General features: G+C 39.9%; 1 protein-coding gene across 1 annotated transcript in view; it reads right to left on the minus strand.

The window, feature by feature from the left end:
* Nucleotides 1-17,557, minus strand: part of FREM1 (FRAS1 related extracellular matrix 1) — a gene marked incomplete at both ends in the record, with an annotated part of 56,938 nt that overhangs the window by 16,885 nt on the left and 22,496 nt on the right. Inside the window, 10 exons of the mRNA XM_082301669.1 lie at nucleotides 477-621; nucleotides 1,078-1,279; nucleotides 2,421-2,835; nucleotides 8,243-8,507; nucleotides 9,235-9,430; nucleotides 10,786-10,927; nucleotides 13,250-13,394; nucleotides 14,977-15,205; nucleotides 16,002-16,198; nucleotides 17,200-17,385. Coding sequence (XP_082157795.1) covers nucleotides 477-621; nucleotides 1,078-1,279; nucleotides 2,421-2,835; nucleotides 8,243-8,507; nucleotides 9,235-9,430; nucleotides 10,786-10,927; nucleotides 13,250-13,394; nucleotides 14,977-15,205; nucleotides 16,002-16,198; nucleotides 17,200-17,385 — 2,122 coding nt within the window. The remainder of the gene's footprint in view (nucleotides 1-476; nucleotides 622-1,077; nucleotides 1,280-2,420; nucleotides 2,836-8,242; nucleotides 8,508-9,234; nucleotides 9,431-10,785; nucleotides 10,928-13,249; nucleotides 13,395-14,976; nucleotides 15,206-16,001; nucleotides 16,199-17,199; nucleotides 17,386-17,557) is intronic.

A 17,557-nucleotide genomic window follows, 5' to 3' on the forward strand; every position in this document is an offset into this window, starting at 1 on the left:
AAGAAGATGCTGTGTGCTCTCCACCTTCTTTCAGTACTCTTTTGCAGAAGTATGGCTCTCACAGCTTTGTCATTTGAGAGCGTCCCCTCCATTGTAATCTCAAGCATGCGAAAAATGCATTGCCATCAGCTAAGGGCAAGAGTGACCTGCAGCTGCAGGACCATGTTCATGAAACAGTAGTCCCATCCCTCCACACCCAGCATCTCAGATCTCCAAATGCCCAACTGCTGCTAAATCCATTGTGTCCCAGTAAGGCCCTGTAGGCCTTTGAGATCTGTGATCCAGTCTAACCTGGAGCTAACCCCTTGTAATTCACCTCCTTGAGGGGAAGAAACCTCTACTCTAGCAAAAGCAATAGCAGGCTGAGTTGTAGCTATGTCCGTGTCTACGTGGCTTCAAGCCCAGCACCAGTTCATCTGCCCCAAGGGTGGCGAGCGCAGTGCAGCACAGCGCGTATCACCGAGGAGGGGAGCTACCTTTGGGGCACCGCAGAGTTTCCGCTGGCATCTGTCACTTGAAACTCCAAGTTGTCAGAATTTGCTTCTCGTGATTGGTTGATGACATAAAGTATGATTTTGCTGTTTAGATCCTTTTGGCTAAATCCTTCCTGAATGAATCCACCTAGGAAAGATGAGTAATATGCAGGTGAACCAAAGGCCTGTTAGTAAGAACCGTGTAGCTCATATAGACTCTTTTCAGCTTTCCTTTTTGCTGAGAACCTGAACTTAGAGAAATGTGGGTTTATAGCTAAACAGCAACATCCGCTCATTATAAGCCCCCGCCAATTTCTTCATGTGCAACCTGTTTATCAAAAGGCCAAGTTCAATATTAATTTTTTTTTTCTTGATACAAATAAAAAAAGTTTCTCAACAGCTGCTATTAAAAATTTTCTCAAACTCTTTGAGGATTCATAACAAACATAAGACTCAGGTTTCGTTGTAAAAGTTTTGTTACTACAGTCAAACTTTGCCCAAAGTTTGCTATGAAACGTCGATTCTATCAAGCAAACATTAACAGGATATGGTTTGGAATCTGGCCTGGTATGCCCCAGTATAAAGAGATTATAGAACAAATCACCTGTTGTTATATTTTCCAGGTATCCATAATGAGGACCTCGCAAAATCTTAAAAATTATTTTGTCATCTTCCGTATTGGGGTCAGATGCCCTCAGGTACCTGGCAGTAATATAGATCCCATAATTGCCATTCTTCAGCAGTTCCACATCAGAAAAGCAATGGAGATGAATAATTTTTGGTGCCATTTTGTCCAAATGATCCACCTAAATCAAAGTTAGACATTCATGTTACAGCATCAGGGTATTCTCTGTCCTGCTTTTTCTAAAAGCACGGTAGCCGGATCAGGGCAGCAATAGCCACTTTGGCTCACAGTCTGCTGCAGATACCTGAGTTCCAGTTAAGATGTACTTCACATGAGAAGTTTCCAGGCCCAGACTGCCCATCCCTTGCCATATGCAGCAGCGTACAGTACTCTCTGGGGAGTGTAACACAAATTCTATGTACCTCTGCCCTGATGTCCCACATTCCCCACAGTGGGACATTTTTGATGTCGTTTTCTTCACAGCAAAAGATAACTCCAGAAAGGTTTGTCACCTCTGTTGTATAATAACAATGCCACCTTTCTCAAATTCAGATGAATCTTCTAGCATTCCACAGTGGTTGTTGCTGTTCCCGTATCTCACCCTCTACTGAAATAGTATTCCTCACTCATCACAAAACTTGAAATTTTGTCATCAGGAAACATTAATAGCCTCTTCATTAGTATCAGTGTTTTCAAACACAGAATTTTGACATGCAATGCAACAAGGCCTACTTTGTATACTGAAACATGCCGCATAGATACATACAAAAATCACAGCAAACATATCTGAGCCTATGATGAAGCATGAAGGACTTGAAAGCAGGGGAAATGGGAAGTAAACAGAAAGATTCTAGTAAAGAAAGAAGAATCAGAGCAGGCATCTTACAGAGACTCTCAGAGAGAAGACAGGATGTCCAGCTGGGGGAGCAAAGTGGCTGTAATTCAAGATTCCTGTGACATGAAGAACAGTCATCCTCACACCCCCATGTGTGCAAATCACAGGGTCAGGCACCAAGTGAGAAAGCAGAGCAGGAGGAAGTCCTGTCCCTCCCAGAGCTGGGCTTGACTTTATAGTTGAGGTGCCTATGTAACATTTTAAGCCTGTAAATATTAAGTATGTAAGTATTTACTTGCTTGTATTTATGCATTTTGGCAAGTAGTTAATTCCCCACGTTAATTATTCATGGAACACAGAAAGCAAACATTTTAGCTGCACAATTCAATCAGAGACTGCAGCAAGTACCAGCTGTCGTCAAAACTGCTACATTTTTTACCTTATCATGCTGTTTATCTCTCTTAAGTAGGCCTGTGGTCACACTTGCCTGAATGGTGAATGCCACTGGCTCGCTCTGCACGCTCCCATTCACGATGAAGCCTTGATTAGTCCTATCTGTGGCAACAAATGTAAATCTGTCAATCTGGGAATTCCCACCTCGGTGCTTGTATGCAACATCCCTGTTGTCCACATCTTGCTGTGTGAAATTGTACTGCAGTAGCACAACCCCACGAAAATAGAGATGACCGTACTGGGGGAGCTGAGCCAAGAGGAAGGTAAGGTTTTCTTTTGCAGTATCTGGGTCTGAAAGCTGCAGGACATCAGACGTAAGAAGTGCTGTAGCTCCTTCCATTAATCTTAACCCCGTATTCCTAGATAGTGTGGGCAAAGCCTGGTCAGCTGCCTCCAAGAAGATCTTGAATGTCCCATGCTTCGTCCTCAATCCATTGCTGATGATGAATCTGGCAAAGAGAGGCAAGGCAGTCTTCAGCATCTGTTCTTGATTCACCATGTACTGAAATGAAATGATAATGCAGACCTTTACTACAGGACTTGCCTGTGTTGATACTGCAAAAGAGCTGAGTGGAGTGGATGTAAAACTTCAAAATATGAAAACAGACAGCCAGGTATTTGACAAGGGTTACAATGCACCTGCAGGGACTGAGCAGATGCCAGAGAAAAGGCCTTGAGGATCAACAGTCATAACAGAGCTGATCTAATTTTCTAGCTGAGGTACAGGTGGAGCAGATCAAAAATGACAGACAGGCTGGGGGCCCTATTGTATCTTCTGGCATACATATTTTACACCTCCTTAAAGTTTGTCTTCACTTGGTTACCTGGAAGTAGCACCTACAGCTTACAGAAAGAGGTATGTGAAGTGCATTACCTGCCTGGTTTGGGTTGGGTTTCTTTCTGTTCACTGTTACAAATCTTTTCAACCCAATGCCCCCAGAACTATCTTAAAAACCAAACTGGAAGAAGACTCATCCTTATCTCACTTTATGGGTTTGTTTAGGCACTAAGTGTATCTGTAAATTTTCATATATTCAGGGGAACTGATTTATGTTTCTTTACAAAAGTCAAGTAAACTTTCACTGCAATACTGATATTGGGCAGAACTGTACAAATTGTATAGGGTAATGTTAAAAACATAGATATCCAAAGCATTAATTTATCAAAAGGTCATACGTACACAGTTCTTCTTCTGTGCTGGGAATTTCTATCAATAGCAACATCGTTTCTTGTAGGTCTCTCTCAAGTAGTGATGTTTCTTTAGATACACTAAAGATTTAATTATTCACTACAGATAGTTTTTCTTTCAAAACTAAGAGAAAGGTACCCAAGGCTGTAGAGAAAATCTGTTGGAAACTCTGCTCTTGTTGACTGGGGTAGAGTCAATTTTCTTTATAGTAACTTGTATGGGGCTGTGGTTTTGATTTGTGCTGTAAATAGTGCTGATAACATAAGGATGTTTTGATTGCGTTACTACTGAGCAGTGCTTACACGGCATCAAGGCTTCTTCTGCCTCTCACACTGCCCCATCAGTGATTGGGCTGGGAGTGCATAAGGAGCTGGGAAGGGGCACAGCCAGGACAGCTGACCCCAGCTGACCCCAAGGATATCCCAGACCATCTGGTGTCATGCTCAGTGTATAGAGCTGAGGGAAGAAGAAGGAGGAAGGGAAGATGTCTGGAGTGGTGGCATTTGTCTTCCCAAGTCACTGTTGTGCATGATGGAACTCTGCTTTCTTGGGGATGGCTGAACACCTGCCTGCCCTCAGGAAGCAGTGAATGAATTCTTCATTTTGCTTTGCTTGGGTGTGCAGCTTTTGACTTACCTATTAAACTGTCTCTATCAACCCATGAGTTTCCTCACTTTTACCTTTCCAATTCCCTCCCCAATCCTACCAGGTGGGGAGGGAGTGAGCAGCTGCCTGCTGCTTAGTTGCCGGCTGCAGTTAAACCATGACAGAAGCCTACCAGCTGGGTATGGGCTTTTGCCATACGAGTGACAGCATGGTCTGCAGAAATTTATTATTAAATTTAGTTGAGGAAAATAAGGATAAAACCTTTTTGCCTTTAAAATTCATTCTAGATTTCATTGTCAAGATTATTATTTATGTATTTTCTTCTGAAAAGAATTACATGGAACATTTTCATGCCTGTAACAAAAACTTCTGAGGGTATATAAAACTAAAAATTGCTCCGAAAATATCTCATGGTCCTTTGTGTCCCATCAACTTACAGTGTGTATGAATTACCTGTCTTTCTACATAAATTTCTGTGATTATGCTGCACAGCGTACGCAAAAACATTTTGTAAAGTGGTTTTCACATAGGTTTGTTCTGCCTGAGCCAGATCAGAGTCCGCTGTGCAAAGAAATTTGTCTCTAGTAGAGTGGGACAGTTGTTTCAGACAGTATGAGGGCAAGCCTAGCTGGCTGCTTTCCACCTAATACTCTTCTACCATAGTTAAGTGAAATGGGGACTGGCTGACATTTAGTAGATTATCTGTTTCCTCTTGGTCTCTTGACTGCAGACCTTGAAGAAGTATTTTAAAAATTAGAAGGTCAACACCTAGTGTATCGTTGCGTGACTCAAATGTGAGTGACTTTCAGTAGGTCACAGAGCAGCTTACTGTGTCACACAGACTGTCCGCCTAAAACTCCTCATTGCCTTCACCAGCATTGGATGATTAGAGCTTGATCACTTGTAAACTGGCACTATGCCATGAAACAGATGGGAATGAGCATAGGCGGACCTGGGACTATGTAGCAGTTAGAAATATGTTTACTGAGGATGGTATTCCCAGCTGGGAACCTAGAGACATCTGTCTGCACTGACCTTATGCTATTGTGCCAATGGTAAAAGGGTTGTGCTATTTGTAAGCTATCTGCAATCAAATACAGAACTAGAATAATGATGGTAAATACTATAGTTAGGAGAAAGAAGGGTAAAACACCTTCAGTCAAAACCTTAACCTTCTCTCAAGATGCCTGAAGGATTGCAGCAGAAGTGAATTTTCTCTCATTCTTTTGATTGTTGTAAAAACATTTGGATAATGCCTCAAACAATATTTAAGTGAAAGACTTAGATAATTCAGTTCACGAAACTGAAGATGCATCCAGCCTTCTCGAAAATACCAGATAGGAACAAAGCTTCTGCATGTCTACATCAGACTGAAATTTACAATGAATTTCATTCATTGCTCAGTTTCACAGGTGATGAAACTGCCTGTGTCCAAGATGTCCATCTTCTGCACTTTGGGAGATTTTGGTTGTTTATTTCTGGTTTATGTCTGCTTTCTAATTTCCTCAGGAATGGAGAGCAGCCAGTATTCTCACTCTCATGAAATTTAAGGTACAATTCCCAGGCAAAGTTTGGAGGACATGTTGCATGGTTTGATTTCACAACTACCAACATTTCATGCTTTCTGCAGTTTGATGGCAATGGAGTTGGCTGTAGGACCTGCCATCTGTCATGGCATTTAAAAGATAAAAATGGAATCATAAATAGTGCCAACTCATTACAAAATCCAGCCAGCATGTCAAAATGGAGGACATTAGCATGTTCTTTTAGCATCCTGCTGCCAGCGTCTGATGTCAGGTTGCTAATCACTTGCAGTCGTCTGTCCAGACAAGCACTGCCAAATCTTTCTTCCAGGCCAACAGCACCAAACAATACAGGTAAATTTATGTCTGAAGGAAGTACTTTAGTGGAAAGTAAAAATCTGGTCAGTTAATTCCTCCTCCTCCCATAATTACCCATATAATTAATTCCTTGTTGAAATAATAATAGTATTCTGCCAGAATATTTACATGTCTACACAAAACCAAATTATTTTCCAAAAGATAGCACCAAGGAACATAATTATTGTGATTGAAATATTTATCAAATCTCAATATTTATTAAAGAACCATACCTTATGTTTATAAGGCTGACTTTCTAGTTTGGTTCTTAGCCACTGGCCTAAACAGAAAACATGGGGTTTATCCACATTTGTAGTTTCCCTAGAATTGTTTCGTCTGCTTTCGTAGCTGTGATATGGAAGTCCTATTGACACAAGCCAGTATACCATGCTGCCGAAATTAAGTCTGGCACGACTGCAACCTTACTTTTATAACCTAATTCTAGTTTTGGGGAAAGTGTTTCACTATTTAGAAATATAAAACCAGGGAGTATTTGTTCACATTTTCTGTAGTGAGTAAAAGTGAATCAGACAAATCTTCTAACTAGAATTTCCATCACATTGAATGTAGTGGAAGGGATAGTTTAAAATATTTCATCTGAGGAAAGTTCCAGAATTACTTTTGGGTTAACTCTGGATGATGCTATCTGAACCAGTATCACAGGGAGATTTCTTTCATATCTCCATGCCCCACTTGCTTGAATTGCCTGTAAAAAAAAACTCTCAAACTGGATGATGCCACATATTCTTGAACTTCCTTGTGCCTCACAGAAAAAGCCATTCAGATCAGGAATCTGTTCTAGGAGTGCGAAAAAGGGTCTTTTCTGAATTGCAGCTCTTAGGAGTTAAAGCCTTCATTTCTCTTAGTCACAAGTGAAAAACAATAAGCTCTTAATTTTGAATTTTACAGTAAGTCCATCTTCTGTCAAAAGCTGTTTTCAGAGAAAATTGCCGGTATTAGCAAAAAGGAAGCATTCTTCCCTTAGAAATATTATCTTTATTTTTGAGCGCTTTTTTTCCCCTGATTTTGATCTTTTTTACAAAACTGTCCGCAAAACTTTGAGCAATATATCTGTTCTTTATCTGATGATAATTCATTACATCATTCTATTTTATAACCAAGGGAGCTTCATTTAAGAACAAAATAAGGGAACACTCACTTAAGGAATTCACCTACTATAAACTGTTCTAAGAGGAGAATTTCAGTAACAGGTGAAAATAATTATCATTAGGCTGCTGAACTGGGCCTGTAGCTAAACCTATGGCTTTATACCAAAAATTCAAGTGTCTGCATGAATTTCTGAGCTATGGTAGTGTCAAAATAGATTAAGTGGACTGTGGATACAAAAATGCTGTTAGCAAGGAATTTTCCTGCTTCTTCTAAACCGTGGGATACTTTTGTCTCTCATGAAGAGATTATCAGAAGTTCTGTAAACCATGAACACCTGCGACCTTGTAGAACTTTGTTTATAGTACAGTAGAAAAATATTTTGACAATGGATGTTTTAGGATTTTAGCCAATCACCCCAAGGTGATTTTGTCCAATTAGACTATGAAGAAAAAAGTCTATGAAAGAGTTTGTAAAATAGTTAAATAAATCAATCTTGCTGCATGATTCCTGCCTGCTGGATCTTCTTTCCTCCTCCCTATGGCTGTGGGACATGGTAATATTTGACAGCATTAATAGTGGACTGGTTTTCATTATATTCCAGAATACTTAGGGATTCAAAAAACCCATAATCAAATTAATATGGTAAACTGTAACAGATAAGAAAACCGTTATTTAATACCTGAATTGATCAGTTTTACCACATCCAGCTGTAGCAAGAAATCAAAGGAAAATTCCACCAAGTATGTTCTTAGTCCTCTCTCACTTAAATCTTAACAGCTTTGTATGCCTGGGTGCTATAATAATGTTGAAGTATCACTGAGTAAATGTGTCTCTGGCTATGTTTTCAGCATCAATGAGAAAATACATTTATTACCAAAGCATTCCCAACTATATTTATTGCCGTAGAAATAGATGTGCTATATAAATTTTGGGAATTCACACAGAACCTCCAGCTCTTTTTAATAATTTCTTTTGGGGTTTTTTGGATGTTTTGTGTCATGTAGCGCAGGTTTTTTGAATACCCCAAAAATTCAAGGGGAAGAGTTTGGGGGGTGGGGTACTGCGCCTTACCTGAATGTATCCTCATGAACAACTGCCTTGGCTTTGTGAACGTAGCAGACGATCCGTCGTGCTACATCCATTTGACTGAAGCTCGTAATGGGGATGCCAGGATAGCTGACATACTCTATTTGCCCGTACTGGGCTGGGGAGGTTATCACGTAAAGGAGCTCCTCTGGCTTGTCAGTACCGTCCAGTGCAAGGAGGACGTCACTTGTAATGTAGCTGCGACCTCCTTTTGTCACTCTAAGGAGTTTTGTAAAAACAGCAATGTCTCCTGCAAAATAGACAAAAAACCTAAAATAGTCATATTGAACTGGATGATCTCTTCTGCATTGTTTAGTTACAGGAAAGCCGTCACCAGCAGAAAAACTATAAGACTGTAAGATTATAGAGAAATTCAGCATGGAAGAGGCTTCAGGACATCTTTAGTCCGACATTCTGCTTAAAGCAGGGTCAGCCATGAGATCAGCCATATCCACATTGCTTGGGGCTTTATCCTATTGGAGACTGAAAACTATTATCCTGTTTGCACCAAGGATGAAGAGACCATAGCTTCTTTTGATGCTTCTTCCAATCTTAGCAGTGTCAGGTTAACCATTAGGTTTCTAGCAGATTTTATAAGAAAAGAAAGACCTTAAAACTGTAGAATAACCTGGGAGACAGAGCTGTTTCTGAACAGTCTTCTGCCTACCTTTTTACATATTTACTGTTTTTCTGTGCTGATTTACTCAAACACAAAGCTAGTTTCAGAAAGATATTTTCAGCTCTATTTGAAAAGCAGCTGGGAGTCCTGGGAGACAAGGTGCAACACATTGCATTTAGCAGAGCCTTTTCAAATCTCAGGACCTGGCCAACAGTGAAATCCAAGCAGTTAAACTTACAGGATCTGCAGGGAGACTTGCCAGGGCCTATATAATGCTAAGGAAAGGATCAGGACATGTACTCAAATATCTTTTTTCAGAAACAGGCACTGTAAAACATCAAGTTTAGTGGATCTTTACCCTTTTCCAAGTCCTTGATATTTATGTAGAAGTCCACAGCTGGGGATCTGTTGTACCCATCCCAGAGGTAAAATGTGAAGCTGTCTTGTTTCTCGGACCCCACAGTTCCTGTGTGGACATATCTCACAAGGTTCATATCCAGCTCTTCCTGAGAGCACTTCATTCCAGTTTGGAGAGCCACCCAGTCTTGTCCTACCTAGAAAGAATAAAAGCATCCTTCATGAAATTATAATCACCTGTGCATCCTTCCCAGTTAATTATGTTTCTTTTTAGTTATATAGACTGTTAGAGGCAGCTGTCTTCCTTTCTATATGCTCTTTCCTCATAGTTTGTTTTGAAAAGCAGCAAGTAACTGGAGTTTTTTTTCCAGCAGATATAAGGCTGGAGAAGATACAATGACCATTAATAAAATAGAGTAATATGGAGTTTAGCCACTTTTACTCTAAGAAATAAATTTCTGCACACTTCTCATTCAGACACCAAGATGAAAATTAAATAGTTCCTGAGCCAGCTTATGTTTTCTATTTCTTAGTTTCACAAATCTTCTCTTGGCTCTATCTGAAGTCGTAGCTAAAACAGTATCAGAAATAACTTCAGGGAAGCACAGAAATTTAGAGCCCCAGAGATCCTCAGCTGACAAAAAAAAGTAATAATTATACCATAAAATTTCTTGCTTTTCTGAAAATAGCCTAGTACCCTAAGTTGGACTGATCCATGTAGTTGACATTTAGCTGCAGTAATAGCATCACTAGATTTGGAGCAAAGGTTATCGAGGACAGAGTGCTAAGACATGGGTACCCTACCTGTTTAAACTGACAGACTCCAGTCACCAGCTGTCTCTTGTCTCAGATTTAATTCACAAGTCTCATGTGATCCACAGATTGATGCTGAGATCCAACGTCAAAATACTTCCCAAGCTCACAAGTTTTAGAAACAGAATTTTATTTCTATTACACATGCACACAATTTAAAAGAGGCATTTTTTTCTATCTTTGTTCCTTTGTCTTATTTTAGGTCAACAGATTATCATCTCTCCTTCCATTTCGAATCTTGTTTTTTGCCATTCCTCTTGATATAGCCCTTCCATCATCTTCCTTTTCCCTTCCTTCCCCCCATGCTTTTCTTCTAGTTGATGAGGTATTGCTTACTCTTTCACATGCAACTCCTTCCATACTTTCTAAACCCTGAAGTCATGGAAGTAAAGGCACTTTTTTTTTAATCAAGGGCTTTCGCCCTCATTCCCTCCTAGCTTTGATGTTTGATTTTCCCCCTTTTTGGGATGATTATCACAGCATCTCTCTCAATTTTCACCTCAGATGATCTGACGTGTTTTACCTTCCATATTCTCTTGTTCAGGATCTGGGTTTTAGTGCCAAAGCCTCTGGGACAGCATCATTTTTGACTCAAATGCTCCTTCAACAATCAAACTGGCCAAGCTGTCTACTTCAAAATATGACAGACATTTGGGAGAAAAGGAAGATGAGCTTCATTTTGCCCTAAAAAGAGAGAGTTCTTTGCATGTCCGCTTTTTGTTGAAGTACAAAGACTAACCTTGAGCTGAAGCTGACCATTTTCTGGAAGTCTTTCAAATAAGTAGTAAATTCTTTCTCTGGGGGTATCTTTGTCTTCTGCTGACAGAATAGCGCTAGAAATTATTTGAGTTTCACCTATGTTCACCTCTATATCGTTCTTCCTGAAAAAATTAAAAGTCATGTATTGATGCAATAAAAGGAGCCTTTTCAACATGTAATTTCTCTACCAGAAATATGGATTAACCAAATGCTGACAGAAATGACAACTGCAGAAAGAATAGAAGGAGGGTGCCTATTTCAGTTCAAAAGGAAAAAAGAACGAACTGTGCAGGCAAGCTTCTCCTCACAATGGTGAGAAACAACAAAGATACCTAAAACAAACTGTGATTTAACACATCTCTCTTATTCCCCTGGACCCTATTCTGCTTACCTTCATACAATTTATAGGAAGAAGACAATGTAAACAAATAGACTGCTTTATTACTCCAACTACAGAGCATAGCAACACTGGCTCTGATGAACTGTTTGCTCACTTAGGAAAAGACTGTCTTTCAAATTACTAGTCTTCAAGGCTCTCGTTTATCTGTAAAGAGACACAACAAAATCTAAGTGGCTTCTTCTCTATGGTCCTTCTAGCACCCACATCTCATTTTGGGAAGAAGCTCTCAAGGGGAATGTGTGAAGGCCTTACATTCCCCAAGGGCACTCTCTGCTACAGGATGCAATCCGAGAGGTGACAGATTGAGGTTTTGGCAATCACTGTGAATAAGAGGCACAGTTTGCCAGCCAAAACATCCCATCACAGGTTCTTCAGTCTGTTGACCATAACTAACAGAGATGAGAGCTGAAAATCCGTGAGGTGGAAAGTGCCCCCAGATCAAAAGGTAAAGAAAAGCTTACAGGTACATTATTCACCTGTAAAACACCGCACTGGCACAAGGAAGTTTGTACCCTACAGAGAAAATGGAGAGACTGAATGTGGCAGCTACATCACCTCAGTGCCAAACTGAAAGTTTTCTTAAAGCACTACTGCATAAATACTGGCAGCAGACCTCATCGCAGTGGAAAAGTAACAGGCAAGCGGCAGTGACTTCTTTTAAAGAAATAGCTGTTTTGGGAGCAGATGTCTCACCCTATGCTATTGTTCACCACAAGAAGAGCAAGTGGTGAGCCAAGACATTGCCAGACAAGGTAGCAAGTTTCTGGATCTAGCTGGACAAAGCTAAAGACACTTGACTTCTTGCACTTCATCATCTTCTTTCAGAGAGAGAGGGTGGAAAATGGCAGATCAAGCTATAACATGTGAGGAACAAATAGGCAATTATCAGTAAATATCAGTACATTATATATGCATACATAAATTATACTCCTTATTCTAACTAAAATTGACATTCTCTCATATTAGCATTATGTGATCACCGAGCATCTTTTAACTAAGAAACTAACATTTGTTATTGCAGGAAGCTCTACCTGGTTAAAAAAAAAACATTAAAAATTCTTTGCAATGGGAAAGGTAAGTCTGACCTGAAAGTAGGCCAAATATCCTGAGGGATCAGAAATTCCCTCTTTAGTGGCAGTCTGGTTAACAGGTTGTGGTCTGAAATGCAAACTTTAGAGGTTCAGATCTATACTCCCAAAACCTTTGGGACCATAGCTTCCCATCTGCCTGTCTGACGCTGGAAAACAGTCACAAGTATGGAGGTCCTGATGCTCTGTGACAAGTCATCAGTTGGAGATCCCAAGGGATGAGCTCCTTTTTAAAATGTTGAGGAGGTTTGGCTCTCTTGCAGCCAGCTGCCCATCTATAAATGGTCTGCCAGGAAATTTCTGATCATGTCTATTTCATTTATGACTCCTAGCTTTGAAGAGTAAGGGAAGTTATTGTGTATCTTTTCAGAAGCTGAATTATGGCTGAGAAAAAGAGTTTTAGAATATAGAAGAAGAGAATTATAATCTGAAAGCTCTTCGCTGCTTCAACCTTATGAATTCTCTCATGCCAAAATCCAGAGCTGCTTTCAAAGAGGTGTTTTAGGCAGGTGTTTGTCTCAAAGAAGAGGAAAACAGTACCATAGTGGCCAGCATTCAGCAGAGGTGCAACACCTGGAAAATACCTTCAAGTAGCTTGTGAAAGACACAACAGGCATGTCTCCCCACACACTTTTATTTCTACTCTGTTCTCTTAATATAGAGCATCACTAAGCATGTAAAAACTTTTTGTTAAACAGCCTGATAGAGACCTATATAGAAACATCTTTACTGACATTAGTCTGTTGCTAGTTATGGCTTCCTCTTTGCATCAGGCACCAAGGACATGGTTTAATGGTGAACATCATGGGATGCTAGGTTGATGGTTGAACTTTGTGATCATAAAGGCCTTTTCCAACTTTAATGACTGTATGATTCTATGATTTGATGTTTTGTTCACTCTTCCATCATTTTGTCTGAACACGTCCCACTCTCAGAAACAGGAACATGTGACTTACTTGCTCAGCACTGGTTTCTCATCATTAACTGGAATGACCTTTACTGAAATGGTTCTGAGGACTTTATGTTTTCCATCTGATAGCTGAATTTTAAAGCTGTCAGTGAGGTTTTCAGAGTTGTCGTGCATGTACATCAGCTTCATTCCTATGTGAGGCAGGAAGGGGGAGAAAAATAAGATAAAGAGAGGGAGAATGGGAGAGAGAAATGGAAAGAACAACTCCATCTGACTCCTGCAAAATCCCTCACATCATTTCACTCTGCGTCAATCACCTTTCTTCCATCTCCCCCCGCCATATGATGGGGTAACCATAGTAAATTTGCCTTAGCTATCAGAAGATGAGTTTGGTGAGCCGCTCCTGTTCATTGTTCTAACATACTATTGACTCAAGGTCACCAGCCTGACTTAAGTCCAAAAAAGGGGTCTCTGTCAATCTGAAAAAGCTACATTTCTTCTCCTCTCCTGATTCCATATCACTTTGATGGAGACTATAGAGAGGGTATAGAGAGGTATAGACAGTACTTTTCTGTGCTTTAAATAAACCTCAGGGAACTTTAAAGAAGCCTTTGGAAGGACAGCTGGCCTTGTATCTATGACCATGGACAACTAGAAGTTCTGGGCTGATGGTGGTTTGTTCACTGTTATGGATAACAAAAGCAAAAAGCCAAAAAAGAGAGTCAAAACCAAGACTTGGGAAGGCAGAAGAGCTTGGGGTGGACACCTGATACATCTGGAGGTTCATATTAGACAGGCAGACAGATAAAAAATCTTTCCTCAGGTTTTGAGGGCTGAACTGAAATTGGACTGACAGTATTGAATTCATGTTCCTCTTTATACTGATAGATTCCATGTTTCACTAAATAGCCACAGTCAGGAAGAATCCACCATAATCTTGGCAATGTAAAATACACTTTTTCATTACATGTACTTGAAATAGATTTGCTGCTTTAAAGCAGGCTGACTAATCATGCTAAGCTGTAGCATCCCAATTTGTACCTTTATTGCTAGACATGTGAAGGTATATTGCAGCCTTACAATGTCCAAAGGAGGTTTACAGTAAAGATAGAGAGAGACTTTTTACTTTTTTGCCTGTAGTGACATAACAAGGGGCAGGAGTAGGTTTAGTTGGACATAAGGACAAAAGGCTTTACAGTGAGAGTGGTGAGACACTGGAACTATTTTTCCAGAGTGGTTGTGGAACCCTGGAAGTGCTCAAGGTCAGGTCAAATGGGTCTTTGGGCAACTTGGTCCAGTGGTTGTCCCTGCCCATGGCAGGGGAGGTGGACTAGTTGACCCCGAAAGGTCCCTTGCAACCCAAAATGTTCTCGGATTCTGTTATCATGTGAAGAAATACTTAACCCCATGATCAGTTAGTGTGCTTTTAAATCAGTCGTCTTGTCTCCCTATTCTAGGTGCTGTAAAACATTTACAAATCTGTTTGATGATATTACATTATGTTACATTATTCCCTTTTTTTTTTTATGGCTGATGATTTTCCTACTCATATTACTACCCTTTTTGATACAGAGGTCTCTCAGGATGATTTTATTGACAGTTCCTAAAATCAGTAGGCAAGAACAGCATTAAATAGGAGAACTTCCATTCCTAAACATTTTCTTGAAAATAAACATAAAGCAAGTGAATAAATAAATGATGAAGACGTCTTTAGTGTGCCACTTGCCTCATTAAAAGAATGAAAGACCAGTGTCAGAAGAATGCTGCACCTACCGTTCTTCAGTAGCTCCATGGAAATGTTATGAACAAGCAACCCATGGCTGTGGTGATCACGAGTAATTAAGTCTTTATAATGTAGAATATCACTGCCTTGAGCACCATTAATAAGGAACCCATACAAGGGCCTCTGCACAACCCTAAATACCAGAGGGTCTGGAGGCACATCCAGATCAACTGCATTGATAACAGACAGATCCAGCTCTTTCATCGCCCCTTCTTGAACCTGAATGTGAAAGAAAAAACATCCAATTCTTTTGCCTAAGAAGAAATAATAGAATTCTAGCATGGTTTCATGAGTAAGGTGTTTCTGTTGCACAAGTGTATCTCTTGATTCCTCCACCCTTTTCCCAGCGGCTTTTTAACCAGCTACTGATTTCAACCAGTTTAAGAGACATAGAGAAAGTAAATGGTTACAGTGATGAAGAGAGGAGTTGTGATAAGGAGTTCATATTTGCCCAAATTAATAGAAAATACATTAAGTAAGACAATGCCAAATCCAGTGCTCAGAAATGCACAAAGGAGAAAGCCTTCAAATACATAGATATCTGAAAATACAAATGCATGTAAATTTATACATGCACTTTTTACTTTACATTAAGAGTAAGTTTACGCTCGCTCTGTGCTCACAGTGTTATTTATATTAAAAACACTCTGAAGAGAGGGGAGAAGCTATGCCAGAAATATAAAAAATACTCCATAAAAAATTGTGAGAGTTCTGGAGAATGCAGAAGAAGCCTAAAGATCTCTCTGCTTTCTAGATGACTTATTAGTTTAAAGATTTGAGCCTTTCTTTTCACTTAACTGCAAATTTCCAAGAGCTATGCACTACTCCTATCCCACTGAAGCTCTGTCTTATAGTTTTACATGGGATTTCACTGGGCTGTTTCCTGAAGTAGGCTGAACTACAAAAAGTACAGGAAATATGCAGAGAACAGCTATCAGGACAATGTTCTTACTATATTAGAGAGTGGTTTCTGGTTAAAGTAGTTTTATAACAGGCATTTTGCTTATTTCCTTACAGTAATATTCCTGGCTATGAATTCTGGAACTTCATCATTGGTTGGGCTGATTAGCACAAAAAATGGAGTCTCTGCTGAGCGATGCAGCCCATCAGTGACATAAAGTACAAACTTGTCTGCTGTTGGCTCCATTCTCAGGTGCCTGGCTTGAACATAGTTTATATTCATGGCTTTCAGGTGCTTCAACTGAAATGAACCTACAGATTTTAAAGAGAAATTAGTTAGCACAATATTTTCATGCCTTCTAGTCTTATGCATCATTTAAAAAAAATTGAAACTATGTCTTTTTTCAAAGAATAAATAACTTGAATTTTTTAAGTTCTCTGACATTTTTTGACTGTAAGAGTTACACTGCAGATTGTTGTAACAGCAGATGTTACTGCAGGACACAAGCCCTTTCCTGAAAATGAATGCATTATTCTGCTTCTGGTGGGATTCTGAAGCTTCACACTTTTCAGTTCAGTCTGCAAAACTGAGCCTACATAAAACTAACTCAAATAGCAGGTAGGAAAATATCTGAGGTCCAAGATTTCTTGGTAGTGCTAGGTTAATGGCTGGACTTAATATTTTTTTCCCAAGCTAAATGATTCTATGATTATATTTTTCTAATTATGCTGTTATTTGACTGAAAAATGAGAACTTAAAAGACTCAGTGATTTCAGGTTTCCAGCTGGAGAGGCTGCTAAAGCTGATAGCATTGCAGAGCATGTCACAGTCTGTTCTGATGGTGAAACTGCCTTACGTAGTTTGAAAGTGGGCAAGGGAAATCACCATCTAAGTCAAACACCAGCTCTATCACCTTTGTAATTTTGCCTTGGAAACTAATGTGGAACCCAGGCTACTGCATTTAATTGACAGATGTGTAGGTGAAGGGATGCTGGAGTCTTTCATGGGGGACTGAAGAGGAAGGCAGATTAATGTCTCATATCATGACTTCTAATAGATCACAGCTGGAATGCATAAAACAAGGATTTCCTTGTTTACTTCAAGTGCCAATTCTTCTCATTTGCAGGGCTTCTGTCTCCCTTTGAACTCCTCCCTCAAAGCCCCACTGCTTTTCATTTGCCAGCACCTGCGCCCCTCAATAAGCCCATATTAATGCCCACACCTGCATCTGCACCACCAGAGCCCACTGAAGAGCCCTCCACAGGCCCCCTGTATTTCATCTGCTTGATTATCATAAGTTGTTAAGACTTACCTATGCTTATTCCGATGTTGCTCTTCTCAAAACCAGGAGAAGGCAGTATATTTTCAATGTAACCAAACTGGGGAGGAGAAACCAACACAAACTCTAAGTCATCTGCAGGGGTGTCAGCATCAGTGGCAAACAAATGGTTGGTAGTAAGGGCTGCTGAGGAGCCCTCCTCCACCACAAAGCTTGTACCTGTGCACAAAAAATGCATTAAACGTAAGTGGTCATAAGCTCATTTTACTGTTGTTTTTGTTAATAAGAATGGAAATAATAACTAAAGGGGAAAATACAATAAATACTGAATTACTGAGAGGTCGTGTTTTCATGTTTTCCTCTCTGCTTTCACCAACATCTCTGCTTTTGC

This window comes from Coloeus monedula (genome assembly GCF_965178545.1).
Source record: "Coloeus monedula genome assembly, chromosome: Z".
NCBI lineage: Eukaryota > Metazoa > Chordata > Aves > Passeriformes > Corvidae > Coloeus > Coloeus monedula.